Consider the following 21,585-nt stretch of genomic DNA (forward strand, 5'->3'; position numbering starts at 1 on the left):
TGGATAAATATCCTGGAGTCCTTAGAACAAGCCCCGTCTGAGGTCCCCTAAGACCACGCACCAATATGCTGTCCCACTCCCACTGCAGGGTTATTAGAGCATAGTTTATTTTTACCAGCACCAGGAAAGACAGGGACCAGCAGGTGGGAGCCCCAAGGGTTCCTTGAGGTTTACAGTTCAAGAAGCTGAGAAGACCTGTTTCCACAGTGTCTGTGGGGTGGTTGTGGGGACAGCAGCTGGCAAAGGCCAAGCCTTGCCTTCTAGACCTTCGGATGTCTCCACTGTAGAAGGGGCATAGCTGGGGTGTAGATGTTCAAATACCTGACACTGAGCAGGCGATCTAACTCAGTGCACTTTGAAGGGGACATCCGTGGCTCCATGAACTTTGATTGTCAACCCCTCGTCCTGGAAAGAGCTGGGGCTTTTGGGAGAAGGCTCTTCTACCAAAAGTTGTGGAGTGAGAGCTCAACATGTGGGACGGAAATGGTACTGTCAATACGCCACCCTCAGGGACGCCTGTGTTGGAGCCGCTGTATCTGGGAAGAGAGAAGAACACTGGGGGGACAAACATTGAACATTCCCTGCTCCGTTTGTGGCAGAGTCTGTCCTTTGCCTGGTCCAGAGACAGACGTGCTTCTGGGAAGCAGCCAGCCACTTGGCAAGGAGCACCCGAAGCGCTCACCACTTCCTGGGTGAGCTCGGTATGCTCTAGGTCTTCCCATTGGCCTCAGGGGCACAGAGTGCTGGCAAGGCCCCAGAAGAAGGACAGTGCCTTTGTGGTTGCAACACAGTGTGTCCAGCCATTCAGCGAGGATGGGACACCTCTACCAGAGTGTTCATGAGAAAACTGTTTACTTTTTGGGGACTTGGTCTGAAGCGGGCCTTGGGCAAAGGGCTTAAGCCTGTCTGAAAATAGGGATATTAACCAGTGTGCCGTCACGGGACAGAGAGCACACAGCTGGGTGGCCTGGCACTTGCCTGTTTAACATCCCCAACTCCCCACTCCCCTCACCTCGCACCTCTCCCCGTGTGCCCTTTGTACCCAAACTGAGTCCGCCAGAAAAAAGAACAGAGTTCACGTGAGCTCACTCAGATGTGAGGGAATCTGTTTTTGTTTGCTTATCCGTTTCCCAGCAAAGTTACCTTTTCCCCTGGTCACCTTTGCCAGAGCAAACTAACACCCTCACTGCCTTCCCACCCGTGTCTCTCTCACCTCCCCACATGCCCTCCATATACCTTATACCCCCATGTCCTAAGATGTTGTCTGGAACCCTAGCCCTGAGAGGCTAATTGTCTCAGCAAAAGACCCTGTGTTCATATACACTAGAAGGGCATCTGGTCCAACAGTGAATTAAATGTTAAGGCTTCCTCCCATTGTATCCCATTAAAGTGTCTGATGATATGCAACAGGGAGGTTACATGGAGGACCACTATCCAACAAAATTAACTTCCAGCATTTCAATCTCAGGCCCTAGCTCACCAGCCCCTTTCCTTGAACTTCCACATTTCCCTTGGGAAAATGACAGGCCCCAGTTAACCAGCCCTTCTCTTATTTCTCCTTCCTCCCCAACCCCCATCCCACAGGAAGAACTGCATCCTCTGACGCAATCCCAAAGTATGATTTCCCCCCGCCTCTACAACTCTCCATGGACTGGTAACTCCCAGGCAGCAAACTGAGAAGCCTACCTGTGGCTGATGTATCTACCCAGAGCCCCTGCGCAAACACCACACAAACACATACAACTGATGCTGTTTATTTATCTTCCGGTTTTATTCCAGGTTTACTGGTGTCTCCCTCTCTGTACGTTTCACCACCAGACCTCTCTTCATTTCTTCGTGTGCATGACAACCATGTTGACCGTTTGCCTTCATCTGAAGCAGCTTCTTAGGTCAAGGGTGATGCTCCATCACACGCATCTCAAAATCGGCAGTTCCTTTGGAAACACACACAGACACACACATAATAACCCATCCTCTCTGAACAACGCTAAAGACCGCTTTAACTTTTTAAGGCCCTGCCCAGGAGACAGAGTCACATCCCCTGTGATCTCTTACATTTCCTCCAACCACATATTAGAAACGATTCTTCATAATCTATGCAAGATGGCCGCTGTTCTCACCATAGCCATGGGAGGTGAAGGAGATGCATAAGAAAGTTAAAAGGTGACTGTGATGATCAAAACAGAAAAAAACGAGGGGACAGCGGGGTAAGGCTTTGCCCAAAGGGGACTCACAGACCTTTGTGGAAAGGGGGTGGTGGGGGGAACCTGAGGCAAGCCCAAATTTAAGGGGGCGGTACAGGAGGCCTGAGGGTGGGGTTGACGGCCGTGGAATGACAGTTCAGAGACGTGCACCTTTGAATCTCAGTGACTTTGACTCTCATGCTGCTTCACTTGCCTAAAGCTTCCCTAGTCAGAACCAGTTCTGCACTGCAGTTTTCCAGACGTGCTGTCTCACCCTGATGCCCTCACGCCCTGGTGTCACTGTATGCCTCTGAGCCTCAACTTCTCCATGAGTGAAATAAATGACCCAGCTTACTCGTTTCAGCGCCCAGCCCCTGGGCCCCTCACCTACCTGTCCTCTTCTCACTTACCTGTCCCGGTGGGGCGTTCTTCCCTGGGGTAGTAGCGCAGGGGATTGGGCCACAGGTCCTCGCTGATGATCTGGTAGGGGAAAGGGGCCCGGTCGGGACAGGCCAGGCCAGGCCAGGCCCACACCCCTCCCCCCGAGCAGCCAAACAACATCGCCATTGCTGAGGAGGCCCAGAGGCACCCCACCTCAGCAATCCTGCTAGATCCTGCAAAGCTGTGGTCAGAGAACCACCTGAAGAAGTCAAGGCTGCTGCTGTGGTGCCTGCGGCTATACGCCTCACTTTCAAAACGCTGGTGCCACTGAATTGGAGTGGAATGAGATGCCATATATCCTGTGGGAAAAGGAGCATGGGAGAAGGGCCTAAATCATGTTTCAAGTTCACCTCACCCCATCTGCCCTCCCCCACAATCCAGGGAGCTGTCTCTTACCAGTGACGTTAATGAGATACTCCTTAACAACCACTTCATTCTGGAAATAGCGGTTGTTCCGGAAAAACAACACGATCTTGCAGCAATCACTGGGATATCTGAGTTCCTCCACCTGATGGGACAAAGTGAAGGAGGAGGGTGAAATCTGTCTCCAGTAGACCTGCTCTTTCCTGCTTTCCGGGATAAATCATTTCCCCTCTCCTCCCCAGCCTCAGCCTCCCCAGCCTGACCTTCAAGTTGGTCATGTAGCTAAGCATGTCTTTATCTAGGTCATTCATCGTGGCCGACATCTGGGGGTGGTTCACAAACTGCTTTACGTCAAGGAGCCTCTAGATGCCGGAGGTGAAAGGCCTACGAGCACAGAGCGAGCCTGGAGAGCAGCCTGGGAGTGTCTGATCTCAACTCCCCACTAGTATCTAGTCCTATTCCTTCAATACAGACTGCATGAAGGCACAATGAGCCCCTCGGGGTGTGCATATCTGTGCACGAAAACAGGGAGCCTCCGTTTCTGAGAGGGAGGCCCTGATCTCCATCTGGACAGAACAAGCTTATATCCACACAGCAAACACTCCTGGCTCTAACTAGGATGAGCATTCATAACTCCCCACTCTCACCCCCATTTCCCTTGATGGTTATTCCAAGGAGAACCTGTGCACAAGACAACTCTTTTGTCTCAAGAGGCCCTGGTACTAATGACAATACCTTTTTGGACCTCTGCAACTAAAGCCCTAGTCTTGTTTCCTGCTATGCAGAAAATCAGCATGCCCCCACAATTTCAGGATCACATTTCCATGAGTGTGCCCACAATGCAAAATCTAATGGATACATTTTGGTACCCAAACGGCCCTCTATGTTAGGTACCTCTTGCTGTAGCCCAGCCACAACGTGGTCTCTCAACTACAAAATTAAGGATACAACTTTGACCCAGAAGCCAGGGATGCTCTGGATGATGGTGCTTCTGTGTTCTTGATAGGTCTTCCGCCTCCAAAGTGTTCTGCGCTTGAGACGAGAGTAGGCTCGGCGGCATTGCCTATTCAGAGGCTCCATCTGTAACTGCACGGCCGCCAGCGCCTCCAGCGGGGGCGGGGCGCTCTTCGGGGACGGCCCTGGCTCTTCCTGACCCTCCTCCTGGGGCTTCTCCTCCGGCTCTTCCACCAGCATCTGTTCCTCCTGCTGTTCCTGCTCCTCCTCCTCCACCACCACCTCCACCTCTTCCTTGATGTCCTCCACAGGCAGCCAAAACACCTGCATGATCCGCGCCAACTCTCCCTACAACCGGGCCGCGCCTTGCGGCACCACCTCCCCGCTAAAGATGGCGGCCTCCTCGCCGCACCCATCAGCTAGTGCCGGCACCCTACCCACCTCCCGCACCACACCTGGGGACCCGCGGGCCCCTGCTTCCTGAGGACCTCCTCCCACACCTAGGATGACCCAGGGTCCCTGGGCAGTGCCGCCTTCCCCGGGCCCCGCCTTACTGCCCATGTGGACCTGGCTCTGAGCAGGGGCAGTGGCAAGGTGGGGCAGTTGGAAACTCAGCACGTGGGCGGCAGAAAACGCAGGACCAGCGACTACAGTCACGCTTCGCTGCAGACTAAATCGTTCCCTGGAGCCTCTGCGGTGAAGAGGCCTGAGACGCATGCGCAGGAGCTTTTTATACCAGGCACACGTGACCAGGTGGCAGGAAGGAGCTGCAAGCCGCGCCCAGGCCGCTCGTCCCCATCACGACCAATCAGCGCGAGGACAGTGGGCGTCACCCTCGTGTCCGGCAAACCCACCTCTTTGCTAAAGTTGATTTCTTTTGCTCAACAGCAGAAAAGCCATGAAGTGAAGAGCTCCGTCTGAGTGTCTGTCTCCTCTCGGCCTTTCTGTGTGGATGTGTGTGTGTGTGTGTGTGTGTGTGAGTGTGTCTCTGGTCCCTCCCTCCGTGGCCCACTCTCCTGGGAGCTCTGTCCCTTCTGGATACTTAAACTCTCACACAAAGAAAGGTATCTTGCCCGGAACCAAATGACCTCTCCTACTCTATAACTGGCACACATGGGTGCTCGGACTTTCTGCATCCACACGTTTGCATACTGCCTTTTGGATGTTTGAGTGGCGGTGAACATTTGCCGTTCTTCTAGCCAACATAAGGTGACAGGTGTCCCTCCCGCAATGGACACTGACATTGCACGAGACGAAGGGGACTTGGCCATCCTGTCTTTACAGAGATGGACAGAGGGACGACACTGGGGGAACACTCGCAACACTGTTTGGACACCAACACAGTGAGGTGCTGAAGACTGCACCCAGTCAAGCGCCACTACACTCGCACGCAAACCTTCACCACTGCCGACTCGAGGCATTGAAGTCTGCCTACCCCAAGGATGCCCTTTGAAAGTGGTTCTGCTCTTGTCCACCTTCCAAATGAGATCACATCCCAGCCCAGCCCTTTGCCCCAGGCTTGTGGGACAGGGGAGCAGGGGTAGAATCAAGCTAAGCCATCAGGTCCATAATCCTGAGCCACAAAAGTTGTCAGAAAATAAAAGAGTGATGTTTTAAACTATCAGGATAAGTGTGAGGCAGTCGGTTATGCCTCGGTGTGGGTCGGTCTGCCAAGCCTTATCACAAAAAAGGCAAGGTGTTTCTCAAGGGCCTACACAGGCGTGGGGGGAAAGGTTGCCCGTGCACTGGAGAAGGAGATAAAGGTGGCTGTAGCTGGGATGGGAGTGGGGCTGGGGGAGGGGGTGGTCTTTCCTCTTCTGGGCCTGGGCATCGGGCCCTTTATGATTCTCATGTACTTTGCAACCTCCCTGTCCTTCCACAGGTGCTTTCTTCCTCCCTCTAGTCTCAGCCCCTGGTCGAGGGTGCTGGCGAGTGATGCCACTTACACTTTGCTCCAGGGGTGGATCTCTGGGCTGGATTCCCTGGCTTGGGGGCTTCACCTGGCCCACGGTTTATATACATTCTATAAGCTGTTTAAGCTTTTCTATGTCCCCGCGTCCACCCAACGTCCATGCATGCATGACAGTAGTCGTGCCTATCCCTGAGCATGGACATGCACACATGTACATACACACACACACGGGCATGTACCTATGCAGAACTCCACATGTACGTGTCTCCACGAGAGAGGATTTTGGTCTGCGCCCCCTTGTTTACTGTCCCAGTTGCTTTCTGTCCCCCACCTCCCCTCTGTGGATCAAGCCCATGTGCACATTTAGCTCCACGGGTCGTTCTTGGAACGATACAAACACCTGGGATTGCCCTGCCTATGGGACGGTGTGGTTGAAAGTGGGCACAGTGGGAGGCTGAGTCACGTGCACCTGTGTTCTGTTTCCTCCCGGTTGCCTTCGACAGGTTGACCGTGGGGAGCACGCAGGCTTGATTCCATTCCCCGTGCCCCTGTCTGTGGCACCATACAGGAAGACAAGGTGCTAGGGGCCCAGCCGACTTGGGACACGCTTTCCTCTTCCTGCAGCTCTCAGGTTCGTTCGAGTGTCCCCGGGCCGTCTTCTTAGACAGGTGCTCCTGGGCTCCCTTTGCTCTGTAGGTGTTGGCCCTGAGCTGGTTTCTCTTTCCCCCTCAGGCAGCTGTGGGAGGCCATTGGGAACCAGGTCGTGGCTACGTGTGTGCTACAATGTCCTGAAGAAAGTGCAGATGGATCCAGCACTTGGGTGAAGGAATTAGGCTCTGATGGTGAGGCTGAAAAGAGGAGGTGGGCTCCCTTCCCGTCTGCCCTACTGTTTACTACTAAACACGCACAGAGCCCCCACCCTGATGGCCACCCTGGGAATCTTGCCTGCCCCGGGGGCCACAGTCAACCCGTCCCTGGTGCAGAAAGCGGCACCCTCTTCATTCGCCGGGAGGCCCTCTGACCACTCGGGGCCTCACTGACTTCCTCAAGGACAAGGCTACCTTTCCGTTCCTCTCGGTAGCTCCTCTGTGTTGGCTGAGCCTACCGCTCAGCTGTCCCCAGCAGCTTACACACCCCGTGGTCCGCAGACCCCCTGGTAACGGGTTGGCCAGGTGACACTGAAGAGCCTGACTTAGAAGCCGGGGGCCCTGTCAGTGTCACCTGGGGCAGACCCCCTTCAGGTTCTGTGTGATACACAGAGAGAATGTGCCCCCAGCGGCACCGGGCAGAGACGTGCCAGGAGAGAAGGGCATAGGGACCGGAGGATGTGATCGCTTTAGACAGGCAGGGAGGCGGGATATCTGACAGAGGGGCTCCCGGCCACAGTCAGAGAAAGAGACACAAGCTCACGCGCGGAAAGGGCAGAGCCCCCAACACGGGCAGGGCTGAGCTTAGAAGCTGCCTCACAAGGGACAAGGACACCAAGACCCTGGCCGACTTCAACACATAAACCGTCTTCACAGAGACTGAGCCTGCGTGCTCCCTCCTGAGTGGATGAGGGAGATCCCCGCTGGACAAGAAGTCATACGCCTCAGGGCCCCGACGCCCCGATATGCCAAGGGACGATGCGGTGAGGGACAGCATGGAGGAAGTGGGCCCTCCACCTTGAACCACCCCTACAGGGGAAGCCCTGCGTGCCGTGCCCCAGCGGGGCTGACAGGTTTCCACCCTCAAAGCCGAAGCTTTGTACCCCAGGGTGAATCTCAGTGAGGTGCATCCACTGGGTTGGACCACGAGGCCCCGGCGGCGGGCACCCGGGGCCACAGCGGGCAGTGTAAGCCTTCCTTCCCCACCGGAGGAGGGCCTGACCATTTCCCCCACATCATGCCCGGGCAGGCGGGCCGCACCTGAACCCAGCCACGGCGCCTTACGCGTGGGTGGCCCAGGACAAGCTGTGCGAGGACGCTGTCCAACCTTCCCTCCAGCCTTTCATCCTTGCCAGGCCCCTCCCAGCAGCGCCGACCAGGGCAAGAGGGCTCAAGGGACTTGGCCCCGGCTGAGGGTCGGAGGTCCCCCGCTGCCCTGTGTCCCGCGTTCAGCCGCAGGGCCGCTGCACGTAGTTTCCCTTTGCCTCCACAGTAGGGAACCCTAGGCACCGGAGTGTGGGAGCCACGAGGAGGCTCCCTTCCAGCTTAAGGATCACGGAGCTGAGGAGGGACAGAGTTCCTGTCTGTCTGTGTGTCTGTCTGTCTGCCTGAGAGAGGGGACAGCAGCCAGAGCGGGGCAGGCCTTCCTCTCTAGGCCACGGCTGTGTGCCACCCTAGTAGTGTACACCACGGCCCTCAGGGCTTCAGATCGCCAAGGCTGATGCACGGCAGGTCGCAGCCAGTGCAGCTGGGAGGCGAGGACGAGGATTCCTGAACCCGCCCTGGTGCTGCAACCCTCCTCGGCCTTGAAACAGCTGCGGGGGTGCAGTGGGCACGCACGTGTTCTCAGGAGTCCAAACAGGCAAAGGAAGGTCAGCGTGGTACCTCAGGGACAGAGGTGCTCCCCTTGGAACCAAAGTGCAGGCAACGGGGAGGGAGCGCGGGGGCCCACGCTCCACTCTCCCAAGCCCAGCTGCCGCAGAGTCAGTCCCGGACCTTGTGCGCTGGACCAGAGGTGTGCCTGGAAAGCAGCTGTCCGCTCAGGAAGGAGCACTCCCGGTGCCCGCCATCCCTTCCCCTCACCCGCCCCGGGCCACCCCCCATGCCCCACCCCGAAACGGATCCCCGGGCCTCCCGCCCGAGATCTGTCTGCTCCAGGCCTTTCTCTTTCCCGAGGCCTGGCGCACAGTAAGCTGAGGGCAGCCTGCCACGTAGAGGGGTCCAGACCTGCCGAAAGGGTGTGCGGATGGAGGCTCCCAGAGGACGAGAACTGCTCAACGGACTGTTTCCTGAGGAGAAGTGTGCTCCTCTTGGGCATTAGTTCCGCTAAGCGTCCCACCCCCTCCGCTCCCTAGGGCAGGCTCGGGTAGAGGTTTTTAGCCTCAGTGTAGCAGAGACTGAGCAACAGTTACGTGCTGCCCCTCGGATCGCCGGGGCGGGAAGAAAGGCAGGCGGCACACCTGCGGTTTGGGAAGGCAGGTGCCCTTCAGCCCCTTCCCCTCAGCCCTCAGCCCTCACCTTTGCCCCTCTGCCTGTTGCATGCAAGGATGAGACCCCAGGAAAAGGAAGGGATTCACGGGCGGCCTTCCGCTCACGAGGGAACGGGGCTTCTCTCTGGCAGTTCCTCTCTTCCCCAGTCAGCAGAGCCTGGAAGCCAGCAAGCCGTCTGCCTGCGCCCGCAGGCATCGCTCTCTGTCACTGTCCCAGGGTCCCTGCATGCAAACAGCCCGGCACCCTTCCTTGCCTGCTCGCTCGCTCGCTCGCTCCCTCGCACGCACACATTCACCCTCGCCGCCACCGGGGCACACACCTACACGTCACGCTGGCGTCTGCCTCACGCGTCCTTGGAACGCCGCCCCGCGGGTTGGGCTGCTAGTGCCCCCAAGGATCCCACGCTCCCACCCTGTGTGCTCAACGGTGAGCCTGAGCTTCAGGAGTCACCTGCCTTGCATCGTGCCAGTGTGTGCCAGACGTCCTGGACGCAGGCTGCTGGCTCAGGCACGGAGCCTAGGCGGCACCAGGCCATTAGGCCCCTGCAGGCCAGGGCCCTTCCCTGTCTCCTTGCGCTGCCTGCGGGGCAAGTCTCCAGTTAAGCAGGCTCTCTTTCTTTGCCTCCTCCTCCTCCCAGTCCCTGCCCTGTTAGGAAGGCCCTGGGCCTCTCCGGAATCCCACGTCGTCCTGCCCTCCCCACGTCCTCCACTTCCACAGGCCCGCCATCTCGCCCACAGACAGGGAGGTCTGCAGGCACGGGCTAAGAAGCCCCACACCACTTGATTCACTCGTGAATACTCCACGAACCCCCGTACCTATACACACACACTGAGACAGGAGCACTTGTGAGCGTGTTTATGTCTCTCTGGGTGTCATTCCCGGCACGTGGGGCCCCGCTCTCCGGAACCTTCACCGGCCATCCTTTCCTCGTTTCTCCTCTGGGCACCCGAACCGCGTAGGTAGACACCTCCACCCGTCTCCTGCATCTGTAGACGTCTCCTGCATCTGTAGACGCCTCCTGGCTCTGGTGCTCTTGGCCAACCTCTGAGGCTCCCCCGGCGCCTTCATCTCTGGGTCTGGAGTGCGCCCGACACACAGACGCATGCACACACAGGAGCACAGGGACAGGAACACAAACAGGGAGCACGAGGCCTTTCAGCAGGGGACACTGGCTGTGTCCAGCAATATGAGACATGGCGTTGGTAGGCGGTAGGCCCGGCCCTTTTGTGGTCCCTTGCCATTTCCTGCCCCAGGTCCTCAATATTTTCCCCAGCTAGCCTTGTGCCGTTTCCAGGACTGTCTGTGTGGTGGCGCTGGCAGGCTCAGGGGTGGACGTGAAAATTCAAAGAAGACTCGGGAAAGTCAGCAAACAGGCGGGAGGAGACTCGGAGTGAAGCTCCTCAGCATCTGTAGGCCTTTGCCAGGAGGGAGGGGCCCAGGTGATCCCCAGCTGAGGGCAGGCTGAAGCCAGGGACTGGTGATTCACACAAAGGTGCCTGCTTAAGGAGGTGCCTGCCTCTTTCATAGACACCCGGGGCACTCACTCTGAAAGCTTAGCTGGTTAGAGTCCTGCTACCCCGTGTGCCCTACAGTCCTCCCGGCTCCATTCTCACCTTCTCACCCGCTGCCAAGGCCGGGATGACCTGAAACCCAGCTCCGCCCACAGTCTGCTCTCAGCCTGAGCCTTCCCATTTGGGAAAAGGGAGAGCCCCAGTGTACCCGGACCACACTCGTTTCAGCGCCCAACCCCTGGGCTCCTTACCCACCTGTCCTCCTCTCACTTACCTGTCCCAGGGGGGCCTTCCTCCCTGGGGTAGTAGCGCAGGGGATTGGGCCACAGGTCCTCGCCGATGATCTGGTAGGGGAAAGGGGCCCGGTCGGGACAGGACAGGCCAGGCCAGGTCCACACCCCTCCCCCCGAGCAGCCGAACAATATCGCCATCGCCGAGGAGGCCCAGAGGCACCCCACCTCAGCAATCCTGTTAGACCCTGGGCAGTTGTGGTCAGACAACCAGCTGAGGAAGTTAAGGCCGGTGGGGTCCTGCCTGCAGCTGGGAGCTCCCCGTTCATAATCCCAGAACCAACGGATGCGAGTGGAACGAGACGCCCTATATCCTGGAGGAAGACAGGGGAGATAGGAAAGGATCACAGTCACGTTGGCCCAGCATCCACGCCCTTCCGCAGCCTCCCCTCACCCCCCAGCCCCCCCGGGAGCCCCTCCTACCAGCGATGCTAAGGTGATACTCCTTAAGGATCACGTCATTCCAGAAGTAGGGGTTGTGCCGAAAGAAAAACTTCAACTTGCAGTGGTGCCTCGGATGGCCCAGTTCCTTCACCTGCCATGCCCAAGAGGAGGAGAAGGGCGGGAGCTCTTCTAGGGGTCCCGAGCTTGCCTGCTTGGCAGCCACGAACCATTTCCCCTTCCCTTCTCCTGCTGCTTACACCCAACCTTTAAGGACAACCCCGCCCCCTCCCTACCGGCCACCCGCCTCCACCCACGAGGCCCCAGTCTCTCCAGACTGACCTCCAAATTGATCATGTAGCTAAGCAGGTCTTCATCTTGGTCACTGATCACGGCCGAAATCTGGGGGTGGTTCACAATCTGCTTTAGGTCAAGGAGGCTTCACATGCCACATGTCAGGGAAGGAAGAGCCACAAGCCACAGAGCCAGTCCCCAGACCAGCCAAAGGAAGAGACTGCGGCAGGACATCTGCCAGATCCGTGAGCGCTAATGGCCGTCCGGCCCTCAAAGACGTCCTCAGCCCCTGCCCTGCCATCAGACGTGCTCTTGCCTGTGGCTTCCTTGGGGCCCAGTGCACCCACCCAGGGGAGGGCCTGTTTCCTGGACGTACCTTGTCTCTCCCTGGCCTGTGTGTGCTGGGTGCCGGCATGTCACTTCTTAAGCAGTCTAGATGCGCTGTCGCTGCCTCATGCCTTCTCTTACGCCGTGTGTGCGTGTGGGTATGTGTGCATATGTGTGAGTGCCTGTGTGTGTGTGTGTACGCGCGTGCGCGCGCGCACGTGTGTGTTCACATATGAAGCCTTGGGCCTTTGCCCTGTTTCCTGTCTTCAGAAGGGGCTGCGTGGGTGTGTCTGGAGCTCTGCAGGACTCACAGGGTCCACGGGGAGGTCAGGTGCGTGCCTGCGTGTGTGTCTTCCACAGACTCGAGTGTGCTGGTGAAGGGCCCGTGGAGGTAAGGATTCTTGCCGGCCCAAGAGTGTGTCCGGGGTCCTGGTGTCCGGCCAAGGACCGCTGCCCCTTACAGCTTCACCCTGTGTGTAGGCAGGACCTTGTGCTTTTGCACTGAGGCAGCTGGAACAACTACACGGGCTCTGACTGACCAGGACGGGTATTGGGACTTCGGCTTGTCTGCTGCCAGTTTCCCGGGATAATGCACACTTCCAATAACTGCTCTGTGTGAGGGGTGCTCAGGGCTACTCCCAATTGTGACCTTGCCACGGGCTCTTCCCCCCACCCTGGGGAAGTACTGCTGTGCACGCTGCAGGCCAAGAGCATTCACCCAAAGTTTTGGCTCAGACACCTACAGCTGTGGCCTCAGGCCCACCCTCTGCTCCCGCTGCCTCTTTGGAGCCCCCCATGCCATCCTGTACCCACAGTCCTCAGTCCTCTGGGCCTGCGCCTGCGCCCACCGCTCCCCCTCCCCCACCCCCACCCCCGCTGCTCCTACGCCTGCTCCTCCTTCACCGCAGCCAACCCCAAGGGACCTCTGTAAGGATACGGCTCTGGCCCAGAAGCCAGGGATGCCCTGAATGATGGCGCTTCTGCCATCCAAGTGAGGCTTCCGCCGCTCACAGATCTTGCGCTTGAGCCCAGTGTAGGTCCTGCTGGCTTGGGTATTCAGAGTGCTCAGCTCTAACTGCAGGGCCTCCAGAGCCTCCAGCGCCTCCAGCGGGGACGGGGCGCTCTTCGGCGACGGCCCTGGCTCTTCCTGACCCTCCTCCTGGGGCTTCTCCTCCGGCTCTTCTGCCAGCATCTGCTCCTCCTGCTGTTCCTGCTCCTCCTCCTCCTCCGCCACCACCTCCACCTCTTCCATGATGTCCTCCACAGGCAGCCAAAACACCTCCCCGATCCGCGCCACCTCTCCCTCCAACAGGGCCGCGCCTTGCTGCACCACCTCCCCGCTGAAGATGGCGGCCTCCTCGCCGCACCCATCAGCTAGTGCCGGCACCCTACCCACCTCCCGCACCACACCTGGGGACCCGCGGGCCCCTGCTTCCTGAGGACCCCCTCCCACACCTAGGATGACCCAGGGTCCCTGGGCAGTGCCGCCTTCCCCGGGCCCCGCCTTACTGCCCATGTGGACCTGGCTCTGAGCTGGGGCCGCGGCGAAGGAGCGCAAGCTGCAAGCACAGCACGTGGGCCGCACAGCACGCAGGCCCAGCGACTACAGACACCCTGTGCCCGTGGACTTCCGTGTGTAGGGGGAGGGCGGTAGAGGGCACAATTCCGGCGGGGCGGGGGTGCGTGGGGGGGAGGGGACGCATGCGCAGGGGCATGAGAAGCCGTGCCTGCCTCAAGACTTGGGGGGACGGAGGGTACGAGCTCCGAGCCACGCCCAGGCCGCTAGTCCCCAACACCACCAATCAGGGCCAGGGCAGTGGGCCTCCCCCTCGGCTGCCCGCGCCCCTCACCCTGCGGGAACAGGCCAGCCTCTAGGACTCCATGTTCCTCCGAAACAACGCTCCGCCCGCCGGTCTAGCAGCCCAGGTTCCACAGGGAGCTCGCCTCCAGGGAGGCCTCCGGCCTGCCCGGGTGCCCTGCGATACCTATTTTGGCCTGTGTCAGTTGGAACTAGGAGTTCCCGCTTCGAAATCAGAAAATCAGAATCCGGTTTCCCTCAGGACCTTTAACCACTGGGAGCTCTCAAAAACTGTACAAGGAGATGCATGGTGGCCAAAGTTGCTAGATAGTTTTCTTCCAGGGGACAGAGAGCCCGAAGCTCTGTGACATGAGAGGCGAGTGTCCGGCAAACCCAGCTCTTTGCTAGACTTGAATTCCTTTGTTCAAGTGCAGAAAAGCCATGGAGTGAAGAGCTCCGTCTGAGTGTCTGTCTCCTCTCGGCCTTTCTGTGTGTGTGTGTGTGTGTGTGTGTGTGTGTGTGTGTGTGTGTGTGTGTGTGTGTGTCTGCGTTCTTGTTTCTATATGTATCTGGTCCCTCCCTCCGTGGCCCACTCTCCTGGGATCCCTGTCCCCTCTGGAGACTTAAACTCTCAGAGAAGTTTATATGTTGGTTTAATTAATACAGACTCTAAATGTCTTTAGAGTTATCAACACCATGTATAATACTTTTATTGCACTTAGGTTAACTAAAAGTCAATAACCTCATCTAGTCTGTTACAAAATTTGTCAACAACAAAAAATGGTATTGTGATATTTTCATATGTAATAAAATAGAAATAAATGGGATTAAAGCTTTTAGGTAAACTCTTTAAGAATAATTTTGTTTTATGGTAGGTTACTTAAAAATAGTTTCTCCGAACCTTTCTGGTAACTTGAATCTAGAGGTTTTCGACATTACGTTAAATGATGAGAATTCAGTGAATATCCATATAATTTCCAAAATAAAATACTGAAATATTAAATGCCTAGCAAGTCAGCTTACATACTTTTGCCTTATTAGAGAAAAGCTAAAGATGTTTGACGTTATTGGACACATCTTATACCACATTGAGGAAAGAAACTACACTGTGAGACGATGTATGTTTCTAGAGGTGGTTATTGAATATATTCATAAGTTTGCCAGTTAGGAAATGCTGATATGACAGATGGTTACCGATTACTTCTTGGTTTTATCTAGACATTGGAGTTTTAATGGTTAAGAATTTTAATTAATATATGTAATTGGATCTGCTAGAAAATAATAAGGGAAATATATACCTGCTTCTGATAACAGATTGTAAATTTTCTTTACTGTTAAGTAATCCATTTTAAATATCTGTGTTTACCTTTGAAATTTTTCACTGCCACTTTGGTTGATTAAATAGCTATTGTTTCATAGCAACTTACCATCCTACTTAAGTGTTGTCCCTGCCCTAAAGTTCATTTGTAAAAGAAGTACATTAATGATGTATTTCTGCAAAATAAGAAACTGAGAAATGATAAACTATGAAGGAACAATCCTTGGTTGTATTAGTATGTACGATCTCTATTTAAAAAGATGGTGACACAGGGAATGTATTCACTAAAAGGGAAATTTAAGCTGAGACGAAGAAATACAGGAAACAACTAGGAGTAGGATGGGCATAGAGTGCTGGTAGTTTCCAATCAGACATACATTACCTGTAAATGCCTCATGATAGAACAGAGCATAATTTAAATGCTTTGATAGGAAAGGTATATACAATAATATACAATCTAATGAAAGGAGATAGTTGTAAAGTAGAATATATATGATATGTTTCTCCTTAGTATGAATATACCCTTGGTTTGGGTGTATAATCATTAACAAATATCCTTGGCTATATATACTTCTCTATCTCCATTGCAAGTAATAAAAACCAAAAATTGTCTGAAAAGTACTATCTGGCTCTTCTGGGGCAGACACTGTGGAAACATAATAATTAAATAACCACTTAACCCATTACTCAGAATTCATTATTACCAGTCTTGAGTACTCAGCATATATTGAAGATATTGGGGAAATAAATTTATCAAATCTTCCTCTATGGTTAGTATCCCAGCAGCCATACACATTTTAGAGATATTAGTAGTTCCTAGGATTTTTTAAAGCCTACAGGTCATTAGGAGAAGAAACTGAAAGAGGTCTTCTTATCTAGAATCACAGGGGCAGGCAGAAGACCTGCCATACAGTAAGATGTTCCTGTCAAATGTGAGATAAGCAATAAAGTACTGGTTCTACAAATCTAATACTGAAATACAGTTACCTAAAAATCATAATACAGAAAATGTTAGCTTCCTTTTGCTGTTGTACGACAAACTTAGTGGCTTAAAACAACATAAACTATCTTATACTTATGGAAGCCAGTCTGAAAGAGGTCTTAGGGGGCTACAGTTATGGTTTCCGCAGTTGCTTCTGGAGGCTCCAGGAGAGAATGTTTGTCTTCCTTGCCTTCAGCTTCTAGAAGATGTCTGCATTCCTTAGCTCATGGCTGCATCACTCCACCCTTTGTTTTGCTTTTCGTATCACCTTCTTTGATTCCCTCTTCCTTTTGTAACAACCCTGAGATGACTTTAGGTCCCCTTGGATAACCCAGGATAAATTCCCATCTCAAGGTCTTTAACCTAATCAAATTGGCAAACCATGTTAGGTAGCATATCCATTCTCATGTTCTAGGGATTAGAATATAAACATCTTTAGGGGCTATTAGTCTGCCTACCACAGGACAGACAGAGATGAAATTTCTGAATCAGTTAGTATAAAGACAAAAAGGAAAATCCAAAATATGCGTTTTTAAGTAGGATTCTTTTCCTCACAGATTCTTTCCTATGAAAGATCCCTAAACACTATTTTGTCCGGGAGATCAAGGCTATCCAGGGTACAATAGGGAAATACAATTTCTTAAAAGTCGTTTTAGAAAGATCTGTGGTTTTAATGCTTTGCATTGGTAGTTTCTTAATCTTATATTAACCATTATTATTGAGCACTTGAGAAAACTATGAGAAGTGTTCCTGTAAACACAAGTTGATCAGTTGATGGTGATCAGTTAGTATTTATTGGGACACTTTCCATAGTCTAGATAGATAACAGCTGTATGCATTATACAAAAGCTGATCTTTAAATCAGGCAAAGTTATAATTGTTCCCTAATTTAGGGGGTTTATGGTTTCTACCTAATATGTAGGCCAACCAGCAGCTTCCAAGCAAGTCTACTGGAAGGGACAAGTTCAGTATATAGGGGGAAATCAAACAATTTTTATTATTTCAATAATTATTGTTTAATATTTTAATCCTGTAGTTGACAGGAAAGAAACACTAGAGAGGAAAAACAATTGATGTTAAATCTCAGACGGTGTCTGAGAAAATGTTACAGAGGTTTGGATATCACTCATTCATGAACAAAATTAAATCTGGCTGTTAAGCAGTAGAGCTAAAAGTCTGTTTCATGCCATAAGTGTGTTTTTCAGTGACTGCAATGCAATTAAAGGACTGTGAGGTTAAGACTACTGCAATTGCTACAGCAGGCAAGTAGCTAGATATGAGCAGAGTAATGGAAGAGGGGCCAGGTGGCAGGAAAGCAAGCATCTTGTAAACAGCAGGGGTCCATGGGCAGACAAAGAAAAACAGGAACCTCCCAGCTGACAGGAAACTGCACATTTTGGGTGGTAAGTGTCCTGAAGGCAGACAAAGAAAGATGAGCAAAGGCAGGAATCTCCTGCTTCCAAATGTAACCTGTTGCTCATTATGCTCTCCTTATAATAAAATAAGCCTTGCAGACAAGAAGCACACACCATGCACTGAGGCCATGACACTTCTGATGAAGCTAAATAAGGACAAAAATCCCTTCTGGAGCTGGAAAGAAACAGGGAATACGACCCCCAAACTCCTGCATCCCCAATGAGTATGCCACCCCTTCATTTGTATGCCCCTCATAACTGACTTGCCAATGGAACCCAGGGCAGCAGCTCCTCACCTATCTGCCTGCTCTCCCTCTGAGAGCGTATTCTTGCTTAAATAAATCCTCACTTTACTTCCTTAACCTCGCTGTCTCATGGCCAAACTCTTTGCATGAGCAAGAACCTTAAATTCACTGGGAACACAATGAGTATTTTACACATGAGGAAGAAAGGAACAAATACATTTCTCTTAAAAACTAGTGGAGAAATACATATTTTCTGTTAATAGGAAAGACTGGGTTACATAAGCAGCCATGAAATTGAGAAATGTTTTAAAAGTAAATCCAAAGATATCTTTTAACAATTTTGCAGCAAATACAACTCAAAGTTTAATTCCTCAGGATGGAGGAAGAAAAAAAAGGATACAGATCAAATGACAAAACTTCTCTTTAAAGGATGGACTATGTAGAAAATTCCAGAGAATCTAAAAAATATTTTTAATAAAGTATCACTTGAATAAATGAACTTTAAAACCAAAAGAACACCTATTCATCCATTATAATTCACCCAAGATTATAATTGTAAAAAGTATCATTCAAAATCTAAACATTAGAAATTACCTTAGGAATGCAGCTAAGAAATGATGTAATAAGGGCCTTTCCAGACAATCTGTCAGGTATTAAAGGTCTGAATATAAGGAAAGATGGGTGGGAAAGCTCAAGACATTGAAGTCAAGTTTCCCCTAATTCATGTATAAATCTAAAGTAATGTCAGTCAAAACTCCAGAAATAACTACGATAAAAATGAACAGTAAACAAATTACTTGCATTAATGTGAAATTCTTAAATTATTTCTAACAATCATATAATGTAATGTGGTATTTGGCACTGTAAGAATGAATAGAATAGGTAGCCTAGAAAAAGACATGTGCATATTTACAAATTAACTTTCATGGTATAAATCAGTGGAAAACTTGGTCTCAAAGAAATGAAAGTGTCTATCTTACAACACAGTAAGAAAAAAGGAAATTACAGATCTAGGTGTAAAAAGCCAAACTTTAAAGTAACACTTTTAGAAAAAATATACAACTTTTAAATTTCAAGATAATCGTTAATTCTTAAAATTCTTAAAGAATTCTTAAATGAATTCTTAAAATTCTTAAGTCCACAGGGACTTCCCTGGTGGCCCAGTGGCTAAGACTCTGCAATGCCAATGGAGTGGGCCCGGATTCAATCCCTAGTCAGGGAACTAGATCCCGCATGCTGCAACTATTATGAGTTCAACTGCCCCACAACTAGAATATCCCGCATGCCACAACTAGAGATCTCACACGCTGCAATGAAGATCCCGTGTGCCACAACTGAAAGATCCCGCGTGCCGCAACTAAAAGATCCCGTGTGCCACAACTAAAGATCCTGCATGCCACAACTAAAGATCCTGCATGCTGAAACTAAAGATCTCCCACGCTGCAACGAAGATCCCGCATGCCACAACTAAGACCCAGAACAGCTAAATTTTTTTTTTAAAGTAAACTATTGTCTAAAAATGTTGACAAGACATAAAACGGTAATTAAACTGCAAGTGAGAAAGGTTTTCTCTAACATCTATAAAAACACAAAAGTACCAAAGAAAAACAAAATAAGCAGTGCACAAAATAAGCAGTGTATGAGATAATCCCTTTAAGCAAATAAATTTTCACGAACATCGTTCAATCTCTGGCTAAATCATAGGTGATTTCAAATTCACTGTATATGAAACACAGACTAAACATAAATTATGTCCTACTATGTATCCAGAGTGTTGAGTGTCAGCTCCATTAGAAGATACACATCATGAGGTAAGATCTCATTCACTGCCTTTAGGTTTAGCACATGCAACAAAGCCTAGAATACTGACTGCTGAATCAAGGAACAGAAGAAAATTTCCTTGTGTAGGTTTTTCAATGTAGTTTCTGAAGGCAACTTGATATGCTTTAACATTACAAACCAGTTTCAATGACTCGAGTCAACAGAAAAACATTTAATTCTTACAAATTTTTTCAACAGGAAATTTTACATTTTTGGGTTAAGTACCATTTTTCAAAACAAGCCAACTAAGGTAAACCACACATAGGACTAATTTTAAAATTATTTATCTCCCTGTATTACTCTCATATGTAAAACATACAGAGAACTTTAAAAGTTAACATCCTTCACAGCACTCAAATTTAAGTAAACTTATAGTTGGCATTTACTTTTTATTCTCTGTACTGCAAATTTGTTATGTTCCTACAAAAACTTTTAACAGGACAGGCCTTAGCACTGCTTACGATTTTCAGCATTTACTTTAACATGTTCAAATACAGAATTCTTGTTCCAAGGTTGAGGAGAAATTTTATCTTCTAGGTTACTCCTTTCATCTTCTTACAAATATTATCACTATAATAAACAGAATATCTTGTCAAGAATCTTTTGGTTGGAGTTCAAAATTCCTAGGGGCAAGGTATCATAGATGCTATTTCCTGTGCACCTGTTGTTACAGTACAAATAATGCTAGGAAGTTTATAGTCTTCTCATTCAACCCTCACAATCCTACAGGATAGGTGAATGAAAACATGTCTCTGTAAGTTAACTTACAGTAAGGAATTCACCAAAATACCAAAGTTGGCAACCGGTCCTCTGAAATATACTTTCATCCTATTTCTGGTTTCTCAATCAACTAATCTTTCCTGTTCTTATTGGGAAACCCCAAAACCATGACTTGCTTTACTCTTCTGGAACCAAACCCACAATATCCCTGTACTTTTAAGATCACCCAACTGTTAAACATTTAAGAGTTTTATGGGTTTTTCATGAACATGTACTCAGGAAAAGTAATCGGTTCAGTTTTGGGTTCGAAACTTGGTTTGCTTTACCCTTCCTTTTAAGGATTTGATTCATCAACCTGATATGTTAGATACTAAAAGCAAACCTTTGATGTCCAGTAGGATTTTATGAAATATGGTACTTTAAGGCCAGCCAAGAAAAATTAAACATAAAATTCTGTGTTCATTTGGACATCCTCACTCCCTTCCTAATGTCTGCATTACACATTAGCCAGAGTTCCTCAAAGACAGAGTGCCTTCCTGATCATAAAGGTCAATTATTTTTACTTTCCTCTGACACTTACGGTGTAACTTCTTAAAAAGAATACTGTTCTTTCCCAGCTCTGTACTGGGATCATGTTGACTTGCTGCTCACTTTGTACCTGCTTACCCAGACTACGTATCCCTGGTGATCTTCATGTAAAATATCTGTATGTCACTTTGATGTGATACACTGTCCTTTCTCTTCAAAATGTATGTAACTATGCCTTTGACTTCTAACAGGTGGAACAGTCCTCAGAACTTTCTGAGTCTGTCTCCTGAGTTATAATCCTCAGTTTGGCTCAAATAATACTCTCCTTCGCCTTAACTTCATTTTTGCTGTTCCTTTAAAAGGAAATTGCAGATTTCTGTACTAGTTTTGCAGACTCCAATTTGGCTTAAAGTTTTTACACTCAAGTTTCTTCCCAAATTTAAAGCATTACTAATTAAATGTCACCTGAAGTCACTGACAAAAAACCCTTAACCCTCCAGATAACTCTACACTTATGAGTATATTACTAAACCCTTTGTGTTACATCAAGTACGCCAAAATAAAGTTCAAATCAGTATTACTTAAAACGTTTCCCAATGTTTTAAAATCCAGGGGTACTAACTTTCACTAAGATATATAATCAGAAAACTTAACTGGTTCCATTTACATTTAAGTGGAAAATTGGTTTTATTACCATTATTCCCACGTTGGTCATCAGCCACTTGAATATGGATCAGAAAATAGATACTTAACCTCAACATTTCTTAAACTCTTTACAGTCACATGGCTAAATTTTCCTTTCATTTATACTATTGCTTTAAAAGGATAAAGACACATAGAATTTCAGTAATAATGCAAACATTGTTTTTCAGCCTTTTTGGAGACTTCTCAAACCTTTTATACATTTAAGCTTTCAAAAAGGAACATTTAATTTGTTTAGCCTAATTGGAAAACAGTCACAGCTT

General features: G+C 50.4%; 1 protein-coding gene across 1 annotated transcript; it reads right to left on the reverse strand.

Moving 5' to 3' along the window:
- Positions 1-2,593: 2,593 nt before the first annotated feature.
- Positions 2,594-13,309, reverse strand: LOC133083025 (testis-specific Y-encoded protein 3-like; the record flags this gene model as incomplete). The annotated part of the gene is made up of 5 exons (XM_061179685.1): positions 12,731-13,309; positions 11,515-11,592; positions 3,021-3,132; positions 2,778-2,923; positions 2,594-2,663 (listed from the first exon to the last, which is right to left on the reverse strand). Coding segments are annotated over exons 1-5 (985 nt in total), but the record flags the coding sequence as incomplete, so codon positions are not given.
- Between the last annotated feature and the right edge of the window lie 8,276 nt (positions 13,310-21,585).

The sequence above is a fragment of the Eubalaena glacialis genome, unplaced genomic scaffold (genome assembly GCF_028564815.1).
Source record: "Eubalaena glacialis isolate mEubGla1 unplaced genomic scaffold, mEubGla1.1.hap2.+ XY H_4, whole genome shotgun sequence".
NCBI lineage: Eukaryota > Metazoa > Chordata > Mammalia > Artiodactyla > Balaenidae > Eubalaena > Eubalaena glacialis.